We start from the raw sequence: 23,185 nt of genomic DNA, 5'->3' as shown, positions 1-23,185 counted from the left end.
GCTTCCCCTCTTCTCCTCGCCCGGTCCCGGTGTGGGGGTGGGGCGGCCGAAGTTCCCGGTGCGGGGCCGGAGTTGGGGCTGTGGAGGAATGTGGCGGCGGCTATCACGTGAAGCGGCCCCTCGCTCGCTCTCTCGCTCGCTCGCCGCGGAGGGGGGCATGTGCGAGTAGGGGGTGGGGGGGGGGGAGAGGGTGTCGATAAATAAACACGTACATCCATACATCCACTCTGGGGATGGGAGGGAAAGGGGGTACCGCGGGAGGGAGCGCGGCCCCCGGGCGAGCGGGAGGAGGGGGACCCGCAGGAGGACAAAGGGCGGCTTGTGAGGAGGCTGCGGCGTCCCGGCCCGGAGCCCCCCCCACTCCGCCTCCCCGCCCCGCGCGGCCTGGCCTCGCCGCCGCCCCTCCGCCCGCCCGCGGCTCCCCCTGAGGAGCGGCCGCCCCCCGAGGAGCCGCTGGCCCGGGTGCCCGCGCGGGGAAGGCGGCAGCGGCGGCGGGAGGGTGGCTGTCACCTCCCATCACCATCTCTTTCTCTCTCCCTGGATGCGCGCCTTCCTCCGGGTCGCGGCAGTGGAGTTGAATAAAGCCTGAGTTGCGTCAGGTCAGCAACGCGAATAAGTTGGCCGCTTTGCGGGTGGGGGGAGGCCTGAGGCTGCCGGGAGGGGGGCAACTTCTGGAGGCTGGGGCTGCGTGTGTGCGCGTCGGGGGGGCGCGGACCCTCCGCTGTCCCCGAGGGGCGGTGTGGGCCCGGTGCCGCCGCCGGGGAGCGGGACCGGGCAGCGCTGCGCCTCGCTCGCTTGGAACAACTCTTTCCAGGAGTTGCCCGCCTCGAGTCTTCCTGTTGACTTCGGTGAGCTTTAGAGCAGGCTTTCTCTTTTAAAACCTCGGATGTGCCGCTTTACCTGCTGTTGGGGGAAGTTTGTGCAGTTCAGGGGTGCTTTTGTCTGGCATCTCGAGGGGAGCAACCGAGCTGCTGTGCCCTCACCTCGTAACAGCGATCCCGCGGGGAAAGTTCTGCAGCCAACGTGCACGTTTACATCCCGAGCTTCCCGGGGAGGATTTATTTACGTGCACCAAAGAGTTTGGAGCCGGCGGAAGGGCGGCCGGTTGGCCTTATCTGCAAAAAGGTGCTGGGAAGCTTTAACCGAAGGGTTGCTCCAGACCTCCAGGTATTTCAGAGCAAATAACAGATGTGCGGAATTGATGGGCAGATGGAGAAAATTGTTCTCCTGACAGACATGCTTCACTCGTGCTTATTTGCTAGGTGTGCTCCGGAAAGGTCTGTGAGATACCTTCCTGTGAGCATCCCGCTTAAATAAAGCCAAAGATACAGCTTCCATTTTATGTGGAGGTATGGACTTTGCCTTCCCTATGCACCGGTAGCTTAAGAGTCCCTGACATGAGAAAACAGCAACATCGCACGGTTCAGCTGGAGTAGCTTGCGTTGCTGACAATAAACTCCTGACTGAAGGAAACCTCCTGATGTTCAGGACAGAGATGCTGCAGATTTCTCCACAGTATCTTATTTACTGTTTTTCAACTAAAAGGAGGCAGTAAATCAATCATCATCTGTAATTATTGCTGCTGTAATTACCTTTGGGGAGTAGGTTATCGTTCCTGGTGGCCTTTGTTCAGATATCTTTTTCATTTTCTCTGTGTTATTTTTCTTGAATCGTGTCCATTTGTGAGTAGATTACCAGCACTCTGAAAGCAGCCCGATGGTAGGATTTCTGCAGGGCTGATAACATGCTTCATCTGAGGAGTTTAAAGATGCTTCTGTAGACACGGCATTTAAATTCATTGATAAGAGCCTGCCCATCAGTTATTACATCTTCATCTGTAGTGAACAAACAAAAGCTGTAAGTAACGTCGCAAGGAGAATTACAACTCAGGATTTATTTAAATCCCCCATTTCTGAAGCATTACTGATGTAGTCAGGACAAAATATAGTTCTATAGTTCAAAAATAAACAGTATTTTAAATTGCTTCTCTGGAAAAAACTCTTCTTTGACTGTATGTAAATTAGTTATTTAAACTCGTTGAGTGCTGCTTCACATCTAAATAAAATATGGAGTTACACATTACATTTCCAATTTGTCATGTACTTAGCAACCCGTTCTGGGGGGAGGATAGAAGAGATATTTTTGATACGTCTGTCACTTTTGATAACTTAATTTGAAACTTATATCTTAGGGGAATAGTGATACAAGGCAGGTAAATACATTAAAACAAAATGACAATTGAGTTTTTATACGGAATGCGTTAAACTAACGTTCATCTGAAATGGTGGGTGTTAAGAACTTGCTAATGACTAAATTTCTTCAATTTTTTAAAAAATATTCTGCTGAATTACCCTGCTTTCTGTTTACGTTTCTGTCCCTTCGTATTTCTTTTATTTTTTTTACCCCTCACTCCTTTTTTTTTTTTTCCCTCCATCTCTTCTGGTTTGCTGCCAACTCTACTCTGCCTGTCCCCCAGCACCTACTGATGAGCACCTCTCAGAAAAAGGGCATGACAATTAGACAAACCCTCTCCAGTTTAAAAGTAATAAAAATATTTACCCAAGGAGAAATAAGATAGTAAGTACTTTCTCTAAAATGCACGATCTTTTACAAATATACTGCAGGGTTGGGGCAGAAATGATTGAAAAAAAAGAGATTAAATAATTTAAACTTCCTGAAAAATGGTGATTTGAATATCTTATATGATTCTGGGAAGGAGGAATAGAAGTTCAACTGCGAGGTTCTTTTATGCAGAAGAAAGATCAGTTGCATAAAACTCGTAGTCCTAACCTATATCTTATTTTACTGATTAATTTATCACATTCCCTTGCCTTTTTTTTTTTCTTTTTTTTTTTTTAATGTATTGGGTATCATTGACCTGATCAAAATCAGCTAATACATACGTTTGGTGGGGGAGGGAGGGTAGCGGGAAGCAAAACAGGTGGGGAAAGGTAAGTCAGAGATACGATACCCCTCTGGAAGCCTCCAGAATAGCCCCTGTGCAGGGTGCTGGAGAAGGGCGATTGGAATGTCTCCTTAACACTGTTATCTCCTAAGGACAGCAGCATCTCCTAAAGAACACCATGCTGGAGACCCCTGAGCTGAGAAAGCAAAGGAGGAGGGAAGAGCAGCTCGCTTTTATCTTGTTTAACTTGGCTACCTGAATGGTAAACCTTTTTTCTGACTTGGCATGCTTTATAGATATCACACTTAGGTTACTGACCGCCCTGCTTGCCCCCTTTGGCTTTACAGGGTTTTAATTTCGGGAGGGCTTGAAGTTTTTCTTTTGCCCTTACTAAGGGCTTTTGGTGTGAAACTTTCTGCTTAGAAATGAATTCAAGTTACAAAAATAGTTACTTAAAAAAAAAAAAAAGAAAGAAAGAGGTATTCTTTACGTAAACCTGAATGAAAGTGTAGTCCTACTAAATTTTAAATTCAGGTTTCTCCAAGCTAAAGTCAGGTAATACTCGCTATGCTGAAGTCACCCAGGAAAATCGTTGAAATTGTAGGTGTTAGATAAGCCGTCACAAGGAACCTACAACATCCCCACAGATTAAATAGAAGCACTGATCTTTGAAAGGGATCTCTTTCTTTTTCTTTTAAAAAAATAAAGTTATTCCTTCAAAGTCTTTTATTTTTCCTCCCTGTAATTTTATATCCCACATGTACCTGCAGAAATGAAATTAGCGAGTGTTACTTCCTAGAAAGATGAGAAGGAAAAGAATCATCTGCTGTGTTTTACCAATCAGTGCTCTGCTTAAAGAAGGCTTGTGTCTTGAAATATTTTGGCAAGCCCAGAGCGTCTCTCTAAGCTGCTCCTTCTCTTTAAGCAAACCCAGGTCCTCTTCCCATCCCGGCTGAATTTACAGCTGTGCCTCAATTGATGCAGAGTGTTGGAGGGCTGGGTAAATGTGGCTGTGTTTTAATGTGACTTGTTTTCTCATCATAAATTCAAAGCTAAAGGATGTTTCCCGTGCAGAGGTGCAAGTGGTGTGCCGTAGTGCTAAGGGTGGTGGAGTGGTATTGGATCAAAACAGAAATCTTAATAGCAACAGCAGTTTAGAGAGAATTTGACATTTGGATCCCCTTCAGACTGTAGCCTTTACATTTCTGTGTCTCTGTCAACTATTTGAATATTTACCCTCAGCCCCAACCAGCTTCTAAATTACATGGACTAGACTCTAAAGTCATTAGATTGTCTGCTGATTAGACTATAATCAATCCAGCATAAACAAAACCAGCAATTAGTATTGGCACGATTTCTCTGAACTTGACTTACTGTTCCAGTGTTGCCGGTCCAAAGAACTTCTTCTGAACAGGCTGATTTCAGGGACTGTGTTATTTTGTCATCATCATTTCATAGGGAGGGAACAAAAAATTTGTAAGATTCCATTTGGCCTGAAAAGCAGAAACATCTGTTTGATGCATGAATGGGTTGCTGGCTTGTATTTGGCCATCCAAAAAAGGGCAAAAATTAAGATATTGAACATAAAAGAGTACTTGAAAAAGCAAATTACAAAGAGGATTTAAGATTAGAATCATTGTATTATGCGGGCTATTTATAGTGCTCTCCTTCGACTCGACGGCGCGTGCCCCTGCTCCTTCATGTCGTAATGAAAAAACAACAATAAAGCAACAACAAAACCATCACTAACCTGTAGTAGTTTTCACTGAATTTAGCCATGTGTAGTGCTATTGACTGTCTCAATTAGCTTTAGAATTGCAGCAACGTTACCCCGTCATTTTGGGGGCCAGCGTGAGTTTTACTGACCATTGCCATCTACTTAGGAACGGGTGCCATTAGGCGCAGACATCTGAACAGCCACTCGTTGTACGGCTTGCTTCCACAAAGGTGCAAACTTGTGACAGATATATTAAGAGGCAGAAAAACTGCGTGTTTGATTCAGTTTGATGTTGTTTTCCCTAGTTGCTGCTAACTTGGTTAAGAAGGAAGCTGTTGGGATGGAGGCACTTCTCTAATGTGAGTGGGGTAACGCTACGCGCCATGAGCTAAGATGTCTGGAAAGGCTTTCTTTTGCTCTGTCGTTCTTTCAGTCTAATTCACAGTAGGTTTAATAGCTCTTATTTCTTTCCCCTGAAACAGAGGATTCACTATGTAGATACTCATGCATTTTGAAAGAGAAAAAAAACAGCCTTTTAAATACTTGTAAATGAGGAAAGGATCAAGAACTGTTAATATTTTACATAGACCACGTGGATTTGTGGCTTTATCTTTGTAAAAGATTTCAAACAAGGTAGATGGAGTTGTGTTTTTGTTTTTAAATTGATGAAAGTACAGTACCAATGGTGATACCTCAAGACAGACCTCTCAGCATCTTTTCCCAGATGTGTTTTAAGGTTTCCACTGATTCCTGTAGAGCTACTTGAGGTCAAAATCAGTCCTAGTAGGGAAAACGCTCTGTTTCCCTTAAATCAGAGACATGATATGTATGTGTGCGTATGTAAATATTATCTTTCTCAGAAGGGACAACAAACAAATCTGTGAAGATTTTGGCCTCCTTTATTTGATGCTGTGAAAAAGTAGATGTCTGTTTACAAATACATTTTGCAGCGCCGTTAGTAGAAAAGCATTCAGCTTTCTCAGTTGTTCTCTTTTGGAAAAGTCAGACAGCACACGTGAAGATTTTAAATGCTTTTAAATCAAAATGCAATTCTTGGCAAAGGATCCTGACAAAAGTAAAATGTACATAAAGAGGTGGTGAGGTTTGTTTTTGTTTTAACTTTTAGACAACTTGGGTTCTATTTCACCTCAAGTATGAGCAATTATGCTAGTTTAGCAATTATTAGAGATGAAAGAAATTCCGTTAGATACAACTCCCCTAAACTTCAGTAGCTTCGGTTTTAGCTAGGATAATGATCAAGGAATACTTAGCCGTATGCCTAGGGACTGCACTATAGCAGAAAAGATAGGGCTGATCTTGGGGGTATCTATATTACAACATGTTATAATTAACGTTTTAATTCAACCCTACTACTTTCCAAGAAATCGGCTTTATGCTCTTCTGTCCTATATGTACTTCTGCAAGTCTGCACAAAATCCCCTTCTTCCAGTGCAAGGATTTAAAATCAGGACCGTTGTCCTCCCAGACTGATGTTACCCATTAACATTGTTGACACTTTCTTGTTATTTTTTTGTTGTTGTTTTTTGTTTTTAACTTCCAAGTCCATTAGTTTTAAGCATTTTTTTTTCCTCTATAGCACATAATTGTTGAAGAAAGGATGCAGGAGATTTTTTCCTTCCTTCCTTTTTTTTTTTTTTAATGATTTAGTCTAGGTTGTCCGTGTTGTTCTGTTGTGCACGTGAGCCCTTTGGCTTTTCCTCCAACCGGAGTGATGCTGCACGAATTATTTTTTTTTGTACATTTGAATCTGTGTAACGTGTACTCAAAAGGGCTGTAGGATCGTTGCTCACCGATCCACCACTATCAATGCCCAGTGGGATTTTAGATTTTTGGGGGGGATGTGTTTTCCTTGGTGTTATTTGCTTCCTCTTTTTTCTTATTATAGGAGTAAGGCAGAGAGGTGCTTTTTTGAGTGTTTCATCTGATACTTTCACTTTTAAATACAGGTACAGTTAGGTGCAATTGTTCTTTTTAAGGTCAGAGTTTTTACTCCTCTGAGCAATTTTTCTGAAGTCATTTGATAAGTCTGTTGATACAGTCACCCCCCTGCCCCTGCTGCCTTCTTTTCTGGTTTTGACAACTGCTTATTATGATTCTTTAAAAGTGAAGGATCTGTAACTAGCGTACTCTCCTTACAAATTTGAAAATGCCAGTCACTAGTTAAACAGCCCCTGGGCTGGAGCAGAATACCATTTTACCCTAAGACATGTGGCTGGGATGCTGCTAGCGAGAGAAGCAGTGCTTCTCTCCTTCCCAACCCCATTTTTAGAGGGACAATAACCCGCAATAGGATTCTTGTTTTCCCTGTCCTACAGGAAATCCAAAATCTCTCTCAAGTTCCCACACTGACTTTCAGTGTTCTGCATGAGCCTGTAAAAGGTAGAGCATTTTTCAATCTATATGTCTGGGTTAACTTCACAATAAATGGCTTTTGTAAACAATCCCTGAAAGGTACGACCTTACTAATGTTAGCTTATATTTTGCCAGGAAAATATGTATCAGGTGATGAAATTCCTGATCATCGAATTTTAGATTTTGTTGTTGTTGTTGTTGTTGTTGTTGTTTGCTCCTTTTGGTAGCCTATCCAGTTCAGCCTCCATTACTGACTCCTTAGCTTCTTGAAAGGAACTTTAAAAACAAAACCATGCTACCTGCTGTGTTGCTGGACCATATGATGTGATGTAGTGAGTCACTGTCCTTGGGAAGACCAGGCTGTGCTTTGATCAACAAAACTTTCTCTGGCACTGAGTTGTGATGACTGTCTGGAAAAGAAAACAGCCAAGTGAATTCCTAAACTTGACAGTGGCAGTAGGAAGGGGGTGGGGGGGATGGGGAAGTTAATTATTTTCCACCTCCAAAGAATACAATTGCAAGGAAGGAACTTTCTGATTCACAGGTTCCAGGACAACAGGATGTCAAGATCCATGCCTGATGTAACATTTTTGCTCTGAAGATGGGAGGAGGAAACAGATTGCCATTGGTCTATGAATGTGACTGCTGAAAAGGGGTGGGGTTTAATGATATCTAAAGGACTAGAGTGTAGGAAAAGATTCACTTTGCTCTTTTTCTAGTGGATCGGTTGAGTAGAGGACTCACCAGATACAAACATAAATCAACAAAGAAAACTCTGAGGGACGGACCCAAAGAATGGGCTTGGGTTTTCAGAGGACTGGTTGCCTAGTGGCATTAGGACCTTGCATCAAGTACTTGGATTCTTTGTACAATTCCTAGGCAGGTTAGGGGCTTATGGATGTTAGTGAGTAGGAAATGCGTTATGGAGACAGCATGAAGTACTTGGAAGGAGTAGTGTGTCTTACCTCCTCCCATTCTAGATGTGGGTACTTTAGCACGTTTGGCTACCTTGTAGTCAGCAGTCACTGCCCTGGCCCTGTTGTTGGAGTCAGGGAACAGACTGTTCTTTTTCTCCCAAAACAGAATGAATTGGGGGGGTGTACTACTGCTCTTCCTCTTCCCTTGAATGAGGAGTTATTTATTCTGCTAGAATGTGAGAGATGGGGGTTCTGTTCTGTGCTTTGGCTGGGGATGTTTGAATCTGATATCTCACAGGGAATATATCAGTCATTACGCAGCAAAGTGTGGCCCTTCTTGCCAGTGACATTCCCCTCTTCAAAAGTGTAATTAAATGCTTGTCGGAGAAGAGGGGTGAGAAGGAGTGCTCACACACAAGATTAATGTCTGATTGTTTGAGCACCCATGTAGAAAGAAGAGGTCCTGGTCTGCCAACTACTTCCTGTAGTATTTTTTCTAATGAGTTATTTCAGAGAAACTAGAACTGGAATCCAGGTGTCCTGCTTCCCAGGTGAGTGCCCTGACCACAAGGATGTAGTATCATGCTAATTCTCCTTCTTTCTAGTTCAGTGAATATTGTAGATGAGGTATGGCAGCTTCAGTAGCAATGAATGAGTGCACAACAAGTCTGAGGGTAAGTGTTCTTTTCTAGGAAGCTCATGACAAGAGTATAAATCCTTCTGATAAAGAAGAAAGTTGAGTATGTGTCACCCACATCCTGGCTGAGTGATCTAACCAGTGGGTGTGGGCAAGAGGGGGAAAGGAAGAGATACTGAAACTCACATGTTTTCTGCTAGCATCTTGTAGCGACCAAGCAAGGATATGTAAGCTCTCAAGAAAAAACCTGTAAGAGTGCATCCAAATCCAAGGAAAGTGGGACTTAATATTTTACAAGCCAGCTGTGGTGGGGCTTTGGTTTAATTTCAGCACTGAGCTGCATGGCACTGATAAAAACCATTGGTACTGCCTGACCTGAGTGGTGACTGAGCAAAACTTGTGGCAATTTAGATGCAGGGTCCCTTCACTAGTTTTTGGGCTTCTAAGCTCCTTTGTGGATATAGAGACCAAAGTGGTGATCTATATGCTAAAAAGTCGTCTATAACAGAGTTGAAATTTTGAGGGATTAAAAACAAGTGTACATAATCATGGTTCAAAACAGATTTATATCTCTGGTAAATCAGGGATAATCTAAATTGAAAGGGGTGTATTTTGACTCAAATAAATATGTGACATTACATAATAGAGTCAAAGCAAAAAGCTGTCCTTTTCTTTGACATTATTCAAACGGTGTCTCATGGTCCCAACTCCTCAGACTAAGTGCCTCATTTTCAGATGTCTTGGCCAACTGCAGTAACCTTGACTGTAGGTCCTCATATTCCTTCCTTCGATCTTCTGTCTTCAGGCTTGTGTAATGTTACACTCAAGTTCTCTGATCCGTGCACCATTTTGATTCAGATTGTTCTCTCTTATGGAGTTTAGGCTTTTGCAGACAGTTTAATGAATTTCCTGTTTTCTAAACACAGTTGAAAATGCGAGCCTGTAGAAACAGTGAAAATTCTTAATTATGTCCCTTTGAGAGGAGGAGAGTAAGAAAGCTTAAGTGATATGTAACTTCAGTGTTCAGAGAGAAAATGCTCTTACAGCATTCCTCTTAAGTACTGGGTTTGGTAACTGAAGTTTATCTTAGTGGCTTTCCTCAAGGGAACTGGCTGTCCACAGTCACATTGCCAAAAACAAAGACCAAGTGCTCAGTTTGAAACAGGCAGGACAGCTGAACATCCTTACCCTAGAACTAAGATTTGTGTTGCAGAGACTCCCTCTTGCTTTGCCAAGACTGATCACGGTCCCACATTTGACTTGAAGGTCCATAATCATCTGTTACACTGCACAGTGTGGAGTCTTGGGGGTATTTGGAATTTACCAGCGGTGTTTAAAAAGCTTTAGGATTCTTTGGAGAAAAGTATCTTGGAAAAGGTAACATACTACTTAAAGTTTACCTTAAGTAACAAAAAGCATGAATATATGTAGGTGTAGTCTGAGTTTGCTACAAAATATCTAGGGAAGCAAAATCAGCAGCCTGTGCAGGATTAATCCATCCCATCTCAGTTGTCTATGAAAAGATATCCCCTGTTCCCAGCTTTTGGTAGGATTCTCCTTTTGCTTCAGGAAGGAGTGCTTCTGCCTAATCTGGCCACAGTGTCATGTAAAACTGGGTGTCCTCAGCTGTCACATTTGGATACTGTCATCCTGGAGATCAAGGGTGCAAAGACTATCCAAAGGATTTCTTAAGGATAGTTTCTTTCCAGTTAAGTATATTTATCATTTTTATGCTTATGTGCTGCCTAGGAAAATATTTTAGCAAAACAATGATCTTTTCCAGCCATTGCTGTCCGATTGGGAACTCCTAATTCAGTCTTTCTACAAGAACAACATACAGAGGAAGAAGAAAAAAAGTAGGAAAGGGGGGGAAAGAAAAAGCTGGATGTTGAGATAGGCTAAAGAGAAGGTGCAAGAAGAAGAATCCTTCCTGTAACAGGAATCTCTTGAAGAAAAAAAAAAAAAAAAGTAATTTCCAAATATTAAGAGGATTTTGTTTCAGTGCAGGGGTGGTGGGGAGAAGTAGAAAAGGGGTGTGCCATAACAAGAAGGAAAACAAATCAGAAATACAAATGTTCGTGTATGTGATTAACAAGATTGATGCACAACTGTGGCCATGCACATTGAGCTAATTTTCAGTCGAGGTCTGGAATGCAGATATTTGAAACGTTATTATGCAAATGTCTTCTCTTTTTCCTAGCTCTTCTCACACTATGCACATGGGTACATGCACACTTGGGAGCTAAAATAGCGATTGAGTTGCTGGGTGGTAGCTGGTAGATGTATGCTGACACTGGCTATTGCTGTTCACTACTTTCTTGGTAGTTCTGAACTTTTTTGAATGCTGGCTTTCTTTAGAGAACGTTATGAAGCAGCCTGAGATGATCGTAAACTTCCAGGGTTCATCCTCTGAATTGCTGCTTACTGGTGGTGTGAGTGTGCGCTGGCCTGCTGGCAGGGTGAGTTGGAGGGCTGAGCCCTAAAGCGGCAGTGCACGGGAGGGGCAGAAAGCAGAGCGAGATGTAGCCTGAGCAGGTTGGCATCTGAGCTGGCATTAATGCTACTCTGTATCCGCCTTAATTTCAGTTTGTATCTTGATGAAACCCTTAAGGAGTTAGATTTCTACAGCATGTTACTGCGAAGTAGGAAACATCTTCAAAAGCTATTGAATTTAATAGAGTCAGAGGATGCTCAGCACCTCCTGTAACTGACTCTTAAATTTGCCTTCTGCCTATGTGATTAATCTATTTAATCATCCTTAATATCTACCTGGACACGGTATGAATGTCCTCCCGGTTTTTTTATGTGGCTTCACGGAGGAAAGAGAAGAAAAGAGAGATACTTCCAGAAATTACAGTAATTTGTAGGTAGTGAAATAAAGGCACACAGGCTTTATTTCTGTTCTGTCTGGGTAACTCAGTAAATTGTGTATTGATTATGCTAATACAGCTGGTGTCTCTATTACTTGTCTGCAGAAATTATTCAAACATGTAGATAGAAGATGCACTTGGCAAAATTTCTGTCCTAGGAAAAAGGCTTTTGTGCAGGATGGCTTTAAATTGAGTTACTGATCGTATGCTAATGGCAACGTACGGATCAGGTATTGAATTATAGGAAATGCTAAGTGCAAGTTAAAAATACATATTCCAAACTTCTTATCTCTGACAGTCTTGGTTGCTGTATCGGGTTTATTTTCACATCTCTCAAAGAATGTGTTTTAGGAAGGATAAAATCAATAGCGGTCTATTTTTATGGTTTATTTTGGAATATGTGGCTTCTCCTGCTTTGTTTAACAAGGAGGCACAGATATTCAGGGAAGGGTTTTTTTGTTGTTTTTTGTTGTTTTTTTTTCTTTTTTAAAAATTTATTAACCCACCTAGACTAGAAGAAAATAGACTTTTTTTTTTTCAATTATCTTTTCCTTTTATTTCATTATGGTTTGTAATAGCTCTGAAGCTATAAATCTTAGCCAGGGTTCTCCAAAAGGCTTTCCTTTCAGTGAAAATGTCCTTTTTCATGTTTCTAATTTTATCCATTTATTTGCCATACAAGGTTTTTCCCAGGCATCAACCAGAAATGACTTGTGCTCTTCCTTAGGGTGTTAACGCTACAGATTAACTCTTCAGTGAGGGGTTAGGCAGTAGAATATGAGTGAGGTTCTGCAAACTAGGAAACCTGGGTATATTTTGTACTAAGTTTATAAAATAATCCTTGATAGGCCAACTATTTGTCCCATGAAGAAACTGTAAGGAGAAGGGGTGCAATCCTCCCTGATCAGCAGGTGTTGCTGTGGAGCAGTCAGGAGAGTTATTTTTAGGACCACTATATGAATATCCCGAGGTTTTCCTCCCAGAACTGTCTTCAATAGTACTACTTATATATATATTTACTTTAAAAGGTGGAGTTGGTCTCAACGTTGATGTTCCTTAGCACAAGCATGAGAGATGCTGTGAGCTGAAGCACGGTTTGCCTTGGGCACCGGTTGTACCAGGCTGAAGCGTCCTAACCTTTCACATCGATGCAGCTTCGGTTTAGAGATGCATATTTGCAGGAAAATTTTAGAAACTGGTATCTGTCCAAGCCACATGCTTTTATAATAGGAGATGGAGTTGACATGCTGGAATTCTATTTTCCTCTGTTGAGACAAACAAAAAAAGAAATCAACAACCAACTCACTCTCAAGAAACGTGATGTCACAGTTGTGTGGATCTGGTCTTTTGAGAAATGTTGGTATTTGGGCTTCTTGGTTGTTTTGTTTTTCAAAAGTTGCATTGGGAAAATACGTGGTAGGGATTTGATGTTTTGTTTTAAGGAAGAGAGGTCAATCAAAAAGAATTTCAACAGCTAACAAAATAAGTGACCTGTGGTCACGAACGCATAATTGTACAGGCAAGGGATGTTGCTGCTTTCATGACAACATTATTTCAAGTGGATCTGGAAGAGCTACTGAGCAGTAGCACCACTTACTCAGGGTCTGGGTTCATAAGCTATTGTTCTCGTTTCCTGAGGCCTCTCCTTTTAGTGGTATTCTATCACGTTGTTATCTAGAGTTTATCTTTTCTTATGCCAGGATGTGCTAAATGCTGTGCTGAAGATGGCACCCCTATGCACAATTACAGTCCTAGAGTATCACTAATTTTGACGTTTGAATTAATAACAGTGCATACATGCTACTGTTTTATTTTCATATAATGCTTGTGGGTTTTTGTTGTTGTTGTTTTTTGGGTGTTTTTACTTACATTTCATGCTAGTGTTAGAGAAAGATTTTTGGCTAGCAGCGTTTGTAGCGTATCACTGTATAAGTTTTGCTTAAAGCTGCCTTTTTCTCCTGAAAGAAAACTGTTTGCTTCAGGCACCGTGATGTCCCTTAAACATGAAGATCACAGGTAGGTGAGTTTAGCAGCGGTTAATGGCTGAAATAGTACTGAACTTTTCAGAATCTAGTTGTGGAGAGGTATAAAGTGCTGAGCAGGGGAACTTCTCTGCTGCTGCCAGCTGGAACTTTCCTGCTGCAGCATACCCAGCATGTTGGAAGAATGGCCTACGTTAAAGCAAAGGCAATTGAGGTGCCGTTTTGTAGATGAGTTGTGCTAATGCTAAGGTTTCCCTTATTCTGTGGTTTTTGTGGAGTAGCTTTTTAAATTCCTTTTACAGTATTTCCCCCCTAAAATGAGGTTTAATTTTCCTGACGGTTGAATATTAGCAAGTCTTTGTGCCATGGCCTGCTGTGACCTATGTGGTTCTTTTGGGACTTAAATTTCTTTAGGAGTTTGAACAACAACTTAGAAAGATGCTTACCACTACATTGCTTGTTCTGATACTTGTTTTCTTTTTTTAGTGTGGTGAAGACATAGCAGACAACCTCTGTTGAAAGCAAACCTCAGCCTCACTCTGAATTTTCAGCTTTCATAATAGTGGGGAAGTTTTATAGAATCATAGAATCATAGAACCGCCTGGGTTGAAAAGGACCCCAACGATCATCTAGCTTCATGATCTTTAACCAGTTGGTTTCACGAGGCATACACTGGCATGGTTTTGCACGATAGAAGTGGACATGGGAACAATTTGTTAGGCAGCATCCACATTTGTTTTATTTCCATTTTAAGACCTAACCGTATTGGTGCAGCTGTGAGCCAAGCATGTGTCAGCATGCACCCTTCCTGCAGCCAGTGAGGGCCTAGTGCTGCTGGGAGCATTCAGTATGTAATAATCGAAAGGACCAACTCTTGTATTTTGGTTTGCAAACATGTTTAAGTGGAGATCCACTTTAAATAAGCAGAACTTGTTTACTTCTGGGCAAACAGTGCTTGGTTTTGAAGTTTCCCACTTGAGTCGGTTCTTGAAAAGTTCATGTTTGGGCACCACCTCACTTCCTTCTGAAGACTTGAAAATGGTAGAGCTCCTAAATGACCTTTTTGGTCTGAGTTCAGAGTTGAGACGTGTGGTGGCAGAGGATTTCACTGGTTGACAACAGCTGCACCTAGCACCCGTGCTGCGGCTGATCAGTAGGTACTGATAGCCACAATGGGTTTCCTCTTGGGACATGGAGTGCTAGACTCTGCAGTTCTTGAGATCGTTTGTTTGGGTATAAATCCAAGCTAGTGGTGGGGTTGATCAGGGGCAGGCGGTACTACTGCTTCACAGGTTTTGCTGGGGGCTTTGAGGGCATCACAAAACGTTGTGTTTTTTTTTTTTTTTTCTTAATTGTACACTAGTTGTATTCATTATTTTTCTTCCTTGTATAAATAAACCTTACTGATCCGGGCTGCCTTAGTGACAAATCTCTGTTTAGCTTAGCTTCTATTTGACCACGTGTCCCTTGAAGCTCTCCTTTTCCTGAGCTGCTCCCCTTGCTCCCTTTGTCTGACCAGTTTCCTTCGCCTTGGAGGGCTGCTGGGGTGACTGCTTTTGCATGACAAAGAGAAACACCACGCAGCATTGTTGCGGCCCAAGCTGTGGTGGTGTTGCGGCTGCAAAACGCAAGCTCGATTGAAACAGTCAGCTCATCAATTCTTATTTTGTAAAATATTTTACATACTCTGGGGCTTGGGGAAGCTTTATCAGATCTCTGTTGATGTGAGAAAAGTGTGAATACTAGCCACAACTCTGGGGCAGAGAGAGAGCTTGTTTAGAGTCCTTCATGCTATTGAACTTGACTCTTATGTATTTCGGGTTTCTGGTATCCTAAGAGTGTCCTTATGAAAACTGGTGTTTTTTTCTAGAAACCCAGATTCTAGAAACAACCAATTGTATGAAGCCTTGGGGTTGGCGGAGGAGGAAAAGAGGTACTTGTGGAGTGTGTATGCGTATTTCTTCTTTTGAATATGTGCCTAGATTTAAATGTCTTGCACTTTGTTATCCCAGGGACCAGGAAAAGGCCCCCAAAGCCTTGGATTTTAACTCAGTTGCATGATTATTTGTTGAGGCCTGAATTCTTGAAAGTGGAAATGCTGTAGAAGTGCAATCTTTCCCCTTTCAGCTTTTTCCCCTGCGGAGGGAGAAAGAATTCTTTTCTCTCTGCTGCTCCCTAACTCAAAGACCTCAGTCTATTGGAGAATAAAAGGGAACCGGTTCTGCCTTCCCTTGCTTTGACTTTGGAGAGTCAATCTTACTTAGGCATCATATCAGAGCATACCAGAACAGCTCTCTAATTTTTTCAAAATAGCAGCAGAATGGCTCTTGTTAGGTTCACTTTGGCCCAACAAGTTCTGAATAGTGAATCTGACAAGAATTGTATTGTTTTTAGTTCTACTGCTCTGGAAAGCTGTGAGCCAAGGGAAAGATGCTGGCATGGTGTATACAGTAAAACAGCATGGGGTTAGTTCTCCTTTGCAAGGCTGTCTGCACTGCTGAGATGCTTGCTACTGAATATAGGATTATTATTTTTTTAAAAGCTTATGTATGAATTAGTGCACACCTCTCCCGTCTGCCAGGAGAAGGCTTTCTCTTATCCATGCCGAATGAGTGAGGAGAATCTTAAAGCCCAGAATTATTCCCTCATTTGCTTCCATAATCAAATACAGCAGAGTGCACTGAAGACATATCCTAGAGGAAATTCGATTCCTTTTTTAAGGCATGAAACCTATTTGGTCACTCTGCTCTCCAACATGTAGCTTCCCTGTAGCAGTGTATTCTGTGTGCTCTTTGCAGTGGACCTGTATCGGCTTTTCTTGGCTGTGTTGTACAAGCATTGCTGGCTTTCAGAACTGAAGCTGGTGTAAAGGTGCTTGAAATCCCTTCAGCTACCTGCCTAACATGTTTTGTTTTGTTTTGTTTTTGTTTTGTTTACCTTTTTTTCTGACAGTAGAAGAAAATGAAACAGAGGACCTGCAGGCAGGTGTGGGACACACAGCCGCGCAGACTGGTAATGCCAAATTCCTTCATTAGTGTTTGATCACCGTTTGACAACAGTGTGAGGGATTTTTGTATTGGGGTGATTTTGCAAAGCCTGTATTCCTCCTCCTTGGTTTCAGCCTAGAATGCATTTTAGAGACTCGTGATGGAAAATAGCATTTCTCTTCTCCTTGCTTTTCATTTCCTGAGAGTTAGAAATTCTTCCTCTGGCAGCTCAAGACAGTGATGATGAGATGCTTCAGAAAGTCCAGCGTGCTTTTCTTTTTGTTGCTGCCAGAACTAATCCTCCTCTGCAGCCCCCACATAAACCCCCACCTCATGCCATTTCAGATGAACTTGAATATTCGTTCCAAACAATTTTTATGTTTGTAAAATATGTGGATAAGGGTCATTTCTTTGCTTTTATTTATTTGTATAATTTCTTGCCAGTTAGGTAAGACCAGGTACCAGATCCCTGGATCCTTTTTTTTTTTTTTTTTTTTTTTTTTGAAGTCCTATTGAAGAATAGGGTGGACAAAGCTGTTGTTTGAGTCAGGTTCATGGGGAAATGTTTAATTAACAATTGTGGAGAAATAATTGTTAATTCTTTATAACAGTGAGGGCTCTTTAATTTGCTAAATTTCGTTTGATTCTGAGAATTCAAGGAGGACTTGGTATTCAAGCAGTCTTTGGTACTGGCTTACAGAAGTTTATCTGAAGAGCGGTAGTGCCTCTTCTGAGCAGTCTCATTCACTCAGGTGAGGTCACCTTTTGGAGTAAGAGATATTCAAAGATCAAAGATGATCAGAGGGGTGGAGCACCTCCCCTACAAAGACAGGCTGAGGGAGCTGGGCTTGTTCAGCCTGGAGAAAAGAAGGCTGTGGGGTGACCTCGTTGCAGCCTTTCAGTACCTAAAAGGCGCCTATAAACTGGAGGGGAGTCAACTCTTTGAAAGGGTGGATAACAGCAGGACAAGGGGAAATGGTTTTAAGTTGAGTGAGGGAAGATTTAGGTGGGATGTCAGGGGGAAGTTCTTTACAGGGAGAGTGGTGAGGTGCTGGAACAGGCTGCCCAGAGAGGTTGTGGATGCCCCGTCCCTTGAGGTGTTCAGTGCTGGGCTGGATGAGGCTCTGGGCAGCCTGGTCTGGTATTACGTGTAGAAGTTGGCGGCCCTGCCTGTGGTGGAGGGGTTGGAGATTCATGATCCTTGAGGTCCCTTCCAACCCGGGCTATTCTGTGATTCCGTATGTTCCTAGGAGGCCACCGATCTCAGAGTAGGTAACTTGCTTGAGGACAGTTGAGATTCTTGCTCTCAGGAAGGTGAAGAATGCAGTTATTTTTTGTGGTCAGCTGGGACACTTTGTATTTCTGTTGTGTTCGCGTCCTATGGGTTTTTGTTCTGTGCCTGTCCTAGGTTCTACTAGCTCTATGCAAAGACCACATTGTTTAAAAAAGGAGACTTCTCTGCTTCTTTTTGAAAGATATTGTCTCAAATTCTTCTGCATGTACTTAAGTCTCCGCTTAGCTATGTGTAAACTTCGGTGGGGAGGGGTGGGGAATAAAAAGCACACTTGTATTCCTACAAACACACCAATTTGAAGAAACAGAGAACTGTGAAACCGGAGATCAATGTGACAAGGAACGGTTACTTTTCTGTGTGTTTTTTTTCTTTTCTTTAACATAATTCTCAATGGTTACATTGTCTCACAAGTTATTTATTTCCCATCCTGTCCGGTGTTGTTCTCTGTCTGTTTCTAGGCGAGATTTAACTTTCTGTTTTTCTCCATAGCAAGAATGTAATGCCGATGTTAAAAACAAAACCCCTTCTGATAGAGCCAGCAGTACAGAAGGCCCACTTTGTATACACACTGCCAGAAGTTTTTATAGTAATACTTTGTATCTACACTCTGGCTCTAACCATTAAATGTGCTTTTTATAGAGTACCAAGTTATAAATGTAGTGCAGCTACGGCATATTAATCTTACTGCAGAAATTTAATGAGGCAGTTGTTTTGCGATGGACACTATTGGGAGCAGAGAGCGACAGAGTTTTACTTTACCACTGAGCTGAAGAAATATTCCTTGCCTGGTAATAATTATAGCCACATGATCTTAGTTTTCCTTTCTTTTGCCAGCACTTTTCCATGCAGAAGTGGCTTGGAAGGAGGTCCACTGCAAGGCAGGGAAATGGGTTGGAAAGTGGGCTGTTTTCTTGGTAGTTTGATGTTTAGCTATGGATCCTCATAGCACAGGCAGAAGTATGTAAGATAAGTTTCAAGAATACAGTTAGTCTTTGCCAGTCCACCAAGATGGCTTTTAGATATTCATTACTTTTACTTGACTTTTATATGGGTTATAAAAAGTAAATGTGGTGAAACCTCATTTTTACATGGACAGAATAGAATTTCTGCTGGTTGGCCTTAAACCGCTCCCATACTTGAAATTAATTGAAGTCCATGGCTTTATTGCCTCCAACACTTCTAAGCCAATGCGATTTTTCATTTTCCCCAAAGTTGCAGTTTTATTAGACCAAGTTACAGCAATAACATCCCTTATGAGGAGGAGGAAGAAGGGGTAGGGAGAACCACCTGCCAGGGAACACAGTAATGAGAAAATCATACTTCTTTTAATTTCCATTTATAAATAATGTTAACATAATCAGTAACAGAATACAACTGTTCTTCTTCTTTTTTTTCTTAAGTGCCTTAATAGGCTGAATTTATTTCTGTGCCAAAAATACAACCCCTCTTTCCATACCAGATAATTTTGAATGATATCTGCAGATGGAGCCGGTGTGTGTATTGTTGCTGATGCGTATTAAACATTTTCAGTAGGTCTCTGAAATGGGAAAGGGAAGCCTCTGGAAATGATGGTGGTGTTTGCAGGTATTGGGAAAGGTAATCCTATTGTCAAGCCAGTCTTTGTTGAGGGACTCGTCTGCGGTAGTTGCAGATATCGAGGAGAAAGAAATGTGAGAGATGATTGACACCCTGAAGTCCATATGTGGGCATGAGCTTTAAACAGGAGGTTACACAGAAAGATAGGTGACTGCACACTGCATTTCTAACGTGCGTTTCATTCTAGACTTTAAAAAGAGATGCACAAGTAAGGCAGCTTGTCCTCAGGTTAAGTAATCATTTAGGGTTAGAACAGCTCTCGATAGAAGCCGTTTGTTGTTGTAGCAAAAAAGCAGTCTATTCGCTAAGCGTCTCTCTTTAAATACCACCTTCTTTCTGAGGTGACAACTTTTCATGGAAGGGAATCATGTTGGAAATGTATTCGTGGAGAGGGGCTGAGACTGCCAGAACTTGTTTCACAAAGCTGTCGCAGGCTAAACTTGAACCTACGTCCCAGAGGGTCCCACTTAAGTGTTGACCTAAAAACAAATGTGCCAGTTGGCTAGAGCATGTATTCTGAAGTCACAGCAGAAGGGAATAAGCTTGACTGACTTCTGTCCCTGTAGAGTTTCTATCTGCAAATGCAGAAGGAGAAGCAAAACATTTATTAGACTTAAAATGATTCTAATTTTAATAGCCGGTCTCTAAGTAGGAAGCTTTAAATGGAGTGATTCTTCAGGCTTTTGTGCACTAAGGGGTGCGTGTGCATACGTGTGTGTGTGCTGCTGAGTTCCTGTAAAGTGCAAGCGCTTCTGAATAATAAGTCTGGAGAATTCCCTCCCCTCCCTTTTCTTTCCTTCGGCATTGTACTTAAAGCGGAGTCAGACACTACCCTTATTTTAAAACAAACAGGTCTGTAAACTTTATGTGCAGCATTTAAATACTCATGTTAAAATTCAAACCCAGTGCCCGCATTTCCCTGAGTGCTGTCAGTTTTATGAGATGAAACTGGGAGCTTGAGCTGAACAACTAATAGCATGCGATGTGCACATGCTGCCTTCCAACAAGTGCTTAACGATGTTGGGTCAGTTTGCAACAGTTAAGACAATTATTTCTTTTTCTGAGCTGCCAAGAGCCCAGTGATGTTCTAAGGACTTTTATTAAAGTTGCAAAATATCTTGGAAAACTAAGTGGCAGTGTGAGTTATTTAGATTCGTTTAGAGCATTTAAAAATAGCTACAACACCATCCAGCCCGTGTGCTTGATTAGCATCCCTTTTTGCTTTGTAAAAGTTCAGGCTGCTCCTTTACTTGGAAGTCGCTGCCCACGTTTAAGTTTTTATGCTTGCAAGAACCTTGTGAATGTTACACAAAGATTGTGCTCTGGCCGCACAGCAAATATGTTTTTGCCTTCAGAACGTGTTTTTTATTTTTTAAAATTAATCTGGTTTCCCTCTGTAATATAACTCCTTTAAAAATAAATTCCACCCTTTACCCCTGTCAAAGAAATTCCTCGGTTTTGATCACGAGCCACATAGCATGAGGAAGGCTTCCTGACATGGGCCTCTTCCACTTTGTGCTGTGGGTCTGTCTGTATCTGAACAGCTGAAGGCAGGGGTGCAGCAGCATGACCCGAGGGACGTAGGCAGATGGGGAGGGCCCTGACCCTTGTGGGGGACAGCAGGATGCCCACACTGCACACAAGGCAGACCAGGGGTGGCTGTGTCCACATCCCTGCAGGGTGCTGGCAGAAGACTTTAGAGTGGAATCCCCCTCCTCCTCCTCACCTCATCCCTGTTCTAATATGAATATAGCGGTAGCACTTTTTGGTTACTCTCTTCTCATGTAACTGTGTGTGATCCTAACCAGTTGGACCGCTCACTGAAGTGGGTCCACAGCCACCATCGTGCTGTCACTGTGGACACAGAGCCTGCTCCCAGCTAGCCTTTCACTCTGCTAAAGGGAGGAACATCTTAACACGCACTTGCACAACCCTCTGTCTGTCATTAAGTGAGTTTATCCTTGTTTGTCAAAACGACTCATCTCAGTCTCAGCTCTCAAATAAAAGGAAAAATGAGGTGGCCAAAAAGGAGAAGGGAAGAGTGGTGAAACACTTGCATTCCTTGCGTTGGAATGTACACAACCATTTTTCTTCTGCCTTTCACTTGTTATACTGTGGTTCCCAAGGAAAAACAAAGTTAAGTGCCAGCTTGCTTTATTAGGGAAGGCAGATGGTTTTATTTCTGTCTTTGAAGGAAGCTTTTAGTGAAGTGGGTGAAAAGTCAGGAGCAGTTAAAACTACTCTATTCCTCAGAGGAGGAGGAAAAGTCCTAGATTTTGTTATCTCACTTTGCACTGGTCAGCAGCAGAACTGAGGCAGCGCAGTGAGTTGTGTCGCTTCTTGGCGGAGGGCACTGGGATGAGTGAGAACATTTCTTCCAGTTTAGGAGTTTCAACTGGGTTCAAAACTGCTACTCTGAGGCTGGGGCTATCCTGTTCTCATCTAAATACCTGTTAACATGTCAAACAGACAAAGCTCTCCTTGTGCACCATTTGGGTTTTACAATAGTTAGTTTCCAGTTTTCCATGATCCAGCAAGTGCAGGAAATTTGTTGGGTTTGTCTTAAGTCATAAACAATTTCAAAGCATAGATTAAGTTTTGACCCAGGGTCTTATCTTTCTGGGGCATTGTCTGTGTCTGGCAGTACAGTGGTGGAGTGTTGGAATGGGTTGCGAAATAAGGATTAATTTAGTCTTTATGTAAATCAGATGTGTTAGTCTCTTAATTCTGGTAGTTTCCTGTGAAATGCTGTAGTTACCAGTGAAAAGAAGTTCCTGCACACTCATTGATTTGATTTTTCTTCTAATTGAAAACTAATTGCATAGGTGGTTTATCCTTTCTTGTAATGATCAAAGCAGCTTCTAGAGCTCTGATAAAATTGACAAACCTAACATTGCAGCATGGAAGAACTGCTCGAGTGAGAAATGCTGCATTTGTGGGAACACAAGAGAAATTTTCCTTTCATCGAGATTAGAAAAAAGATTAATGAATAAAACTCCTTTGCTTATTTAGCAATAAAATCTACAGCATTCTGCAGGCTTGTGCCAAATGTGTTTCTTCTCATCCTTACGATAAGAAACCTATATATTTTTTTTCTTTCTTTAAAAGGTTCTCTGCTTAGATGCCTAAGGTCATGGTCTTGATTTTCTTTCAGACCCTAACTGTAAACTAGAAGACAAGACAGAAGATGGAGAAGTGTTAGACTGTAAGAAAAGGCCAGATGAAGGGGAGGAGTTGGAAGAAGAAGCCGTGCACAGCTGTGACAGCTGCCTCCAGGTGTTTGAGTCGCTGAGTGATATCACAGAACACAAGATTAATCAATGTCAACTGACAGGTAAACAATACTTCTCACTTTGTGGCTTCTTGCATTGTTCTGTTTCTGATTCCTATTTTCTGCTTCTGATCTCCCTCCTCCTTTCTCAGCTGTTTTACTCCTGCATTTGAATGCTTAGAGGTGAGACCTTTATAAACATGTTCTGGGACAGTGTTATAGGGCGCTATACATTTCCTTCATACTGAAGGGTGTTCGGATAATTACTGCATTGTCATTGTCTTTGAAGTGTGGTTTAGCTGTCTGTGTGCCTGGTTCATACTGTCCTCTACAACTTTCCATGTTTGCTTACATGAATATTTTCCTCAGTTGCTTGTGAACACAAGAGGGTGTTTGTAAATGGGGTTTAAGTATGGTTGCATAACAGATGCATTTACACAATGGTGCGTTGTAGATCTGGGTTGGCTATTGCTTTAGTTTACTATGATAAATACAAATGTCTGTAAATGACTGTACAGTAATCAGTAACTGAAAGTAGGGAGGAATTATAGAAATGTGTACAGAGAAAATGAAATCCTAGACCTAGTCATGGAGCAAAACTGAGTGCTGATCAGATACTGCTGAGCTGAATAGAGT

General features: G+C 42.0%; 1 protein-coding gene across 20 annotated transcripts in view; it reads left to right on the top strand.

Annotated features, from left to right (window-relative positions):
* Positions 1–23,185, top strand: part of ZNF521 (zinc finger protein 521) — a 232,920-nt gene that overhangs the window by 1,891 nt on the left and 207,844 nt on the right. For 4 of the 20 annotated variants that reach the window (XM_015277988.4, XM_004939803.5, XM_046938232.1 and 1 more), the window contains 3 exons: positions 15,272–15,334; positions 16,354–16,413; positions 22,433–22,612. In XM_015277988.4, coding sequence (XP_015133474.1) covers positions 15,272–15,334; positions 16,354–16,413; positions 22,433–22,612 — 303 coding nt within the window. Of the gene's footprint in view, positions 1–406; positions 3,168–15,271; positions 15,335–16,353; positions 16,414–22,432; positions 22,613–23,185 lie in introns of those variants that run through there. The other 16 variants (XM_015277992.4, XM_015277991.4, XM_015277989.4 and 13 more) reach the window with 10 other exon arrangements.

Source organism: Gallus gallus, chromosome 2, assembly GCF_016699485.2.
Source record: "Gallus gallus isolate bGalGal1 chromosome 2, bGalGal1.mat.broiler.GRCg7b, whole genome shotgun sequence".
Lineage (NCBI taxonomy): Eukaryota > Metazoa > Chordata > Aves > Galliformes > Phasianidae > Gallus > Gallus gallus.
This window is presented reverse-complemented; position numbering and strand designations above follow the sequence as displayed.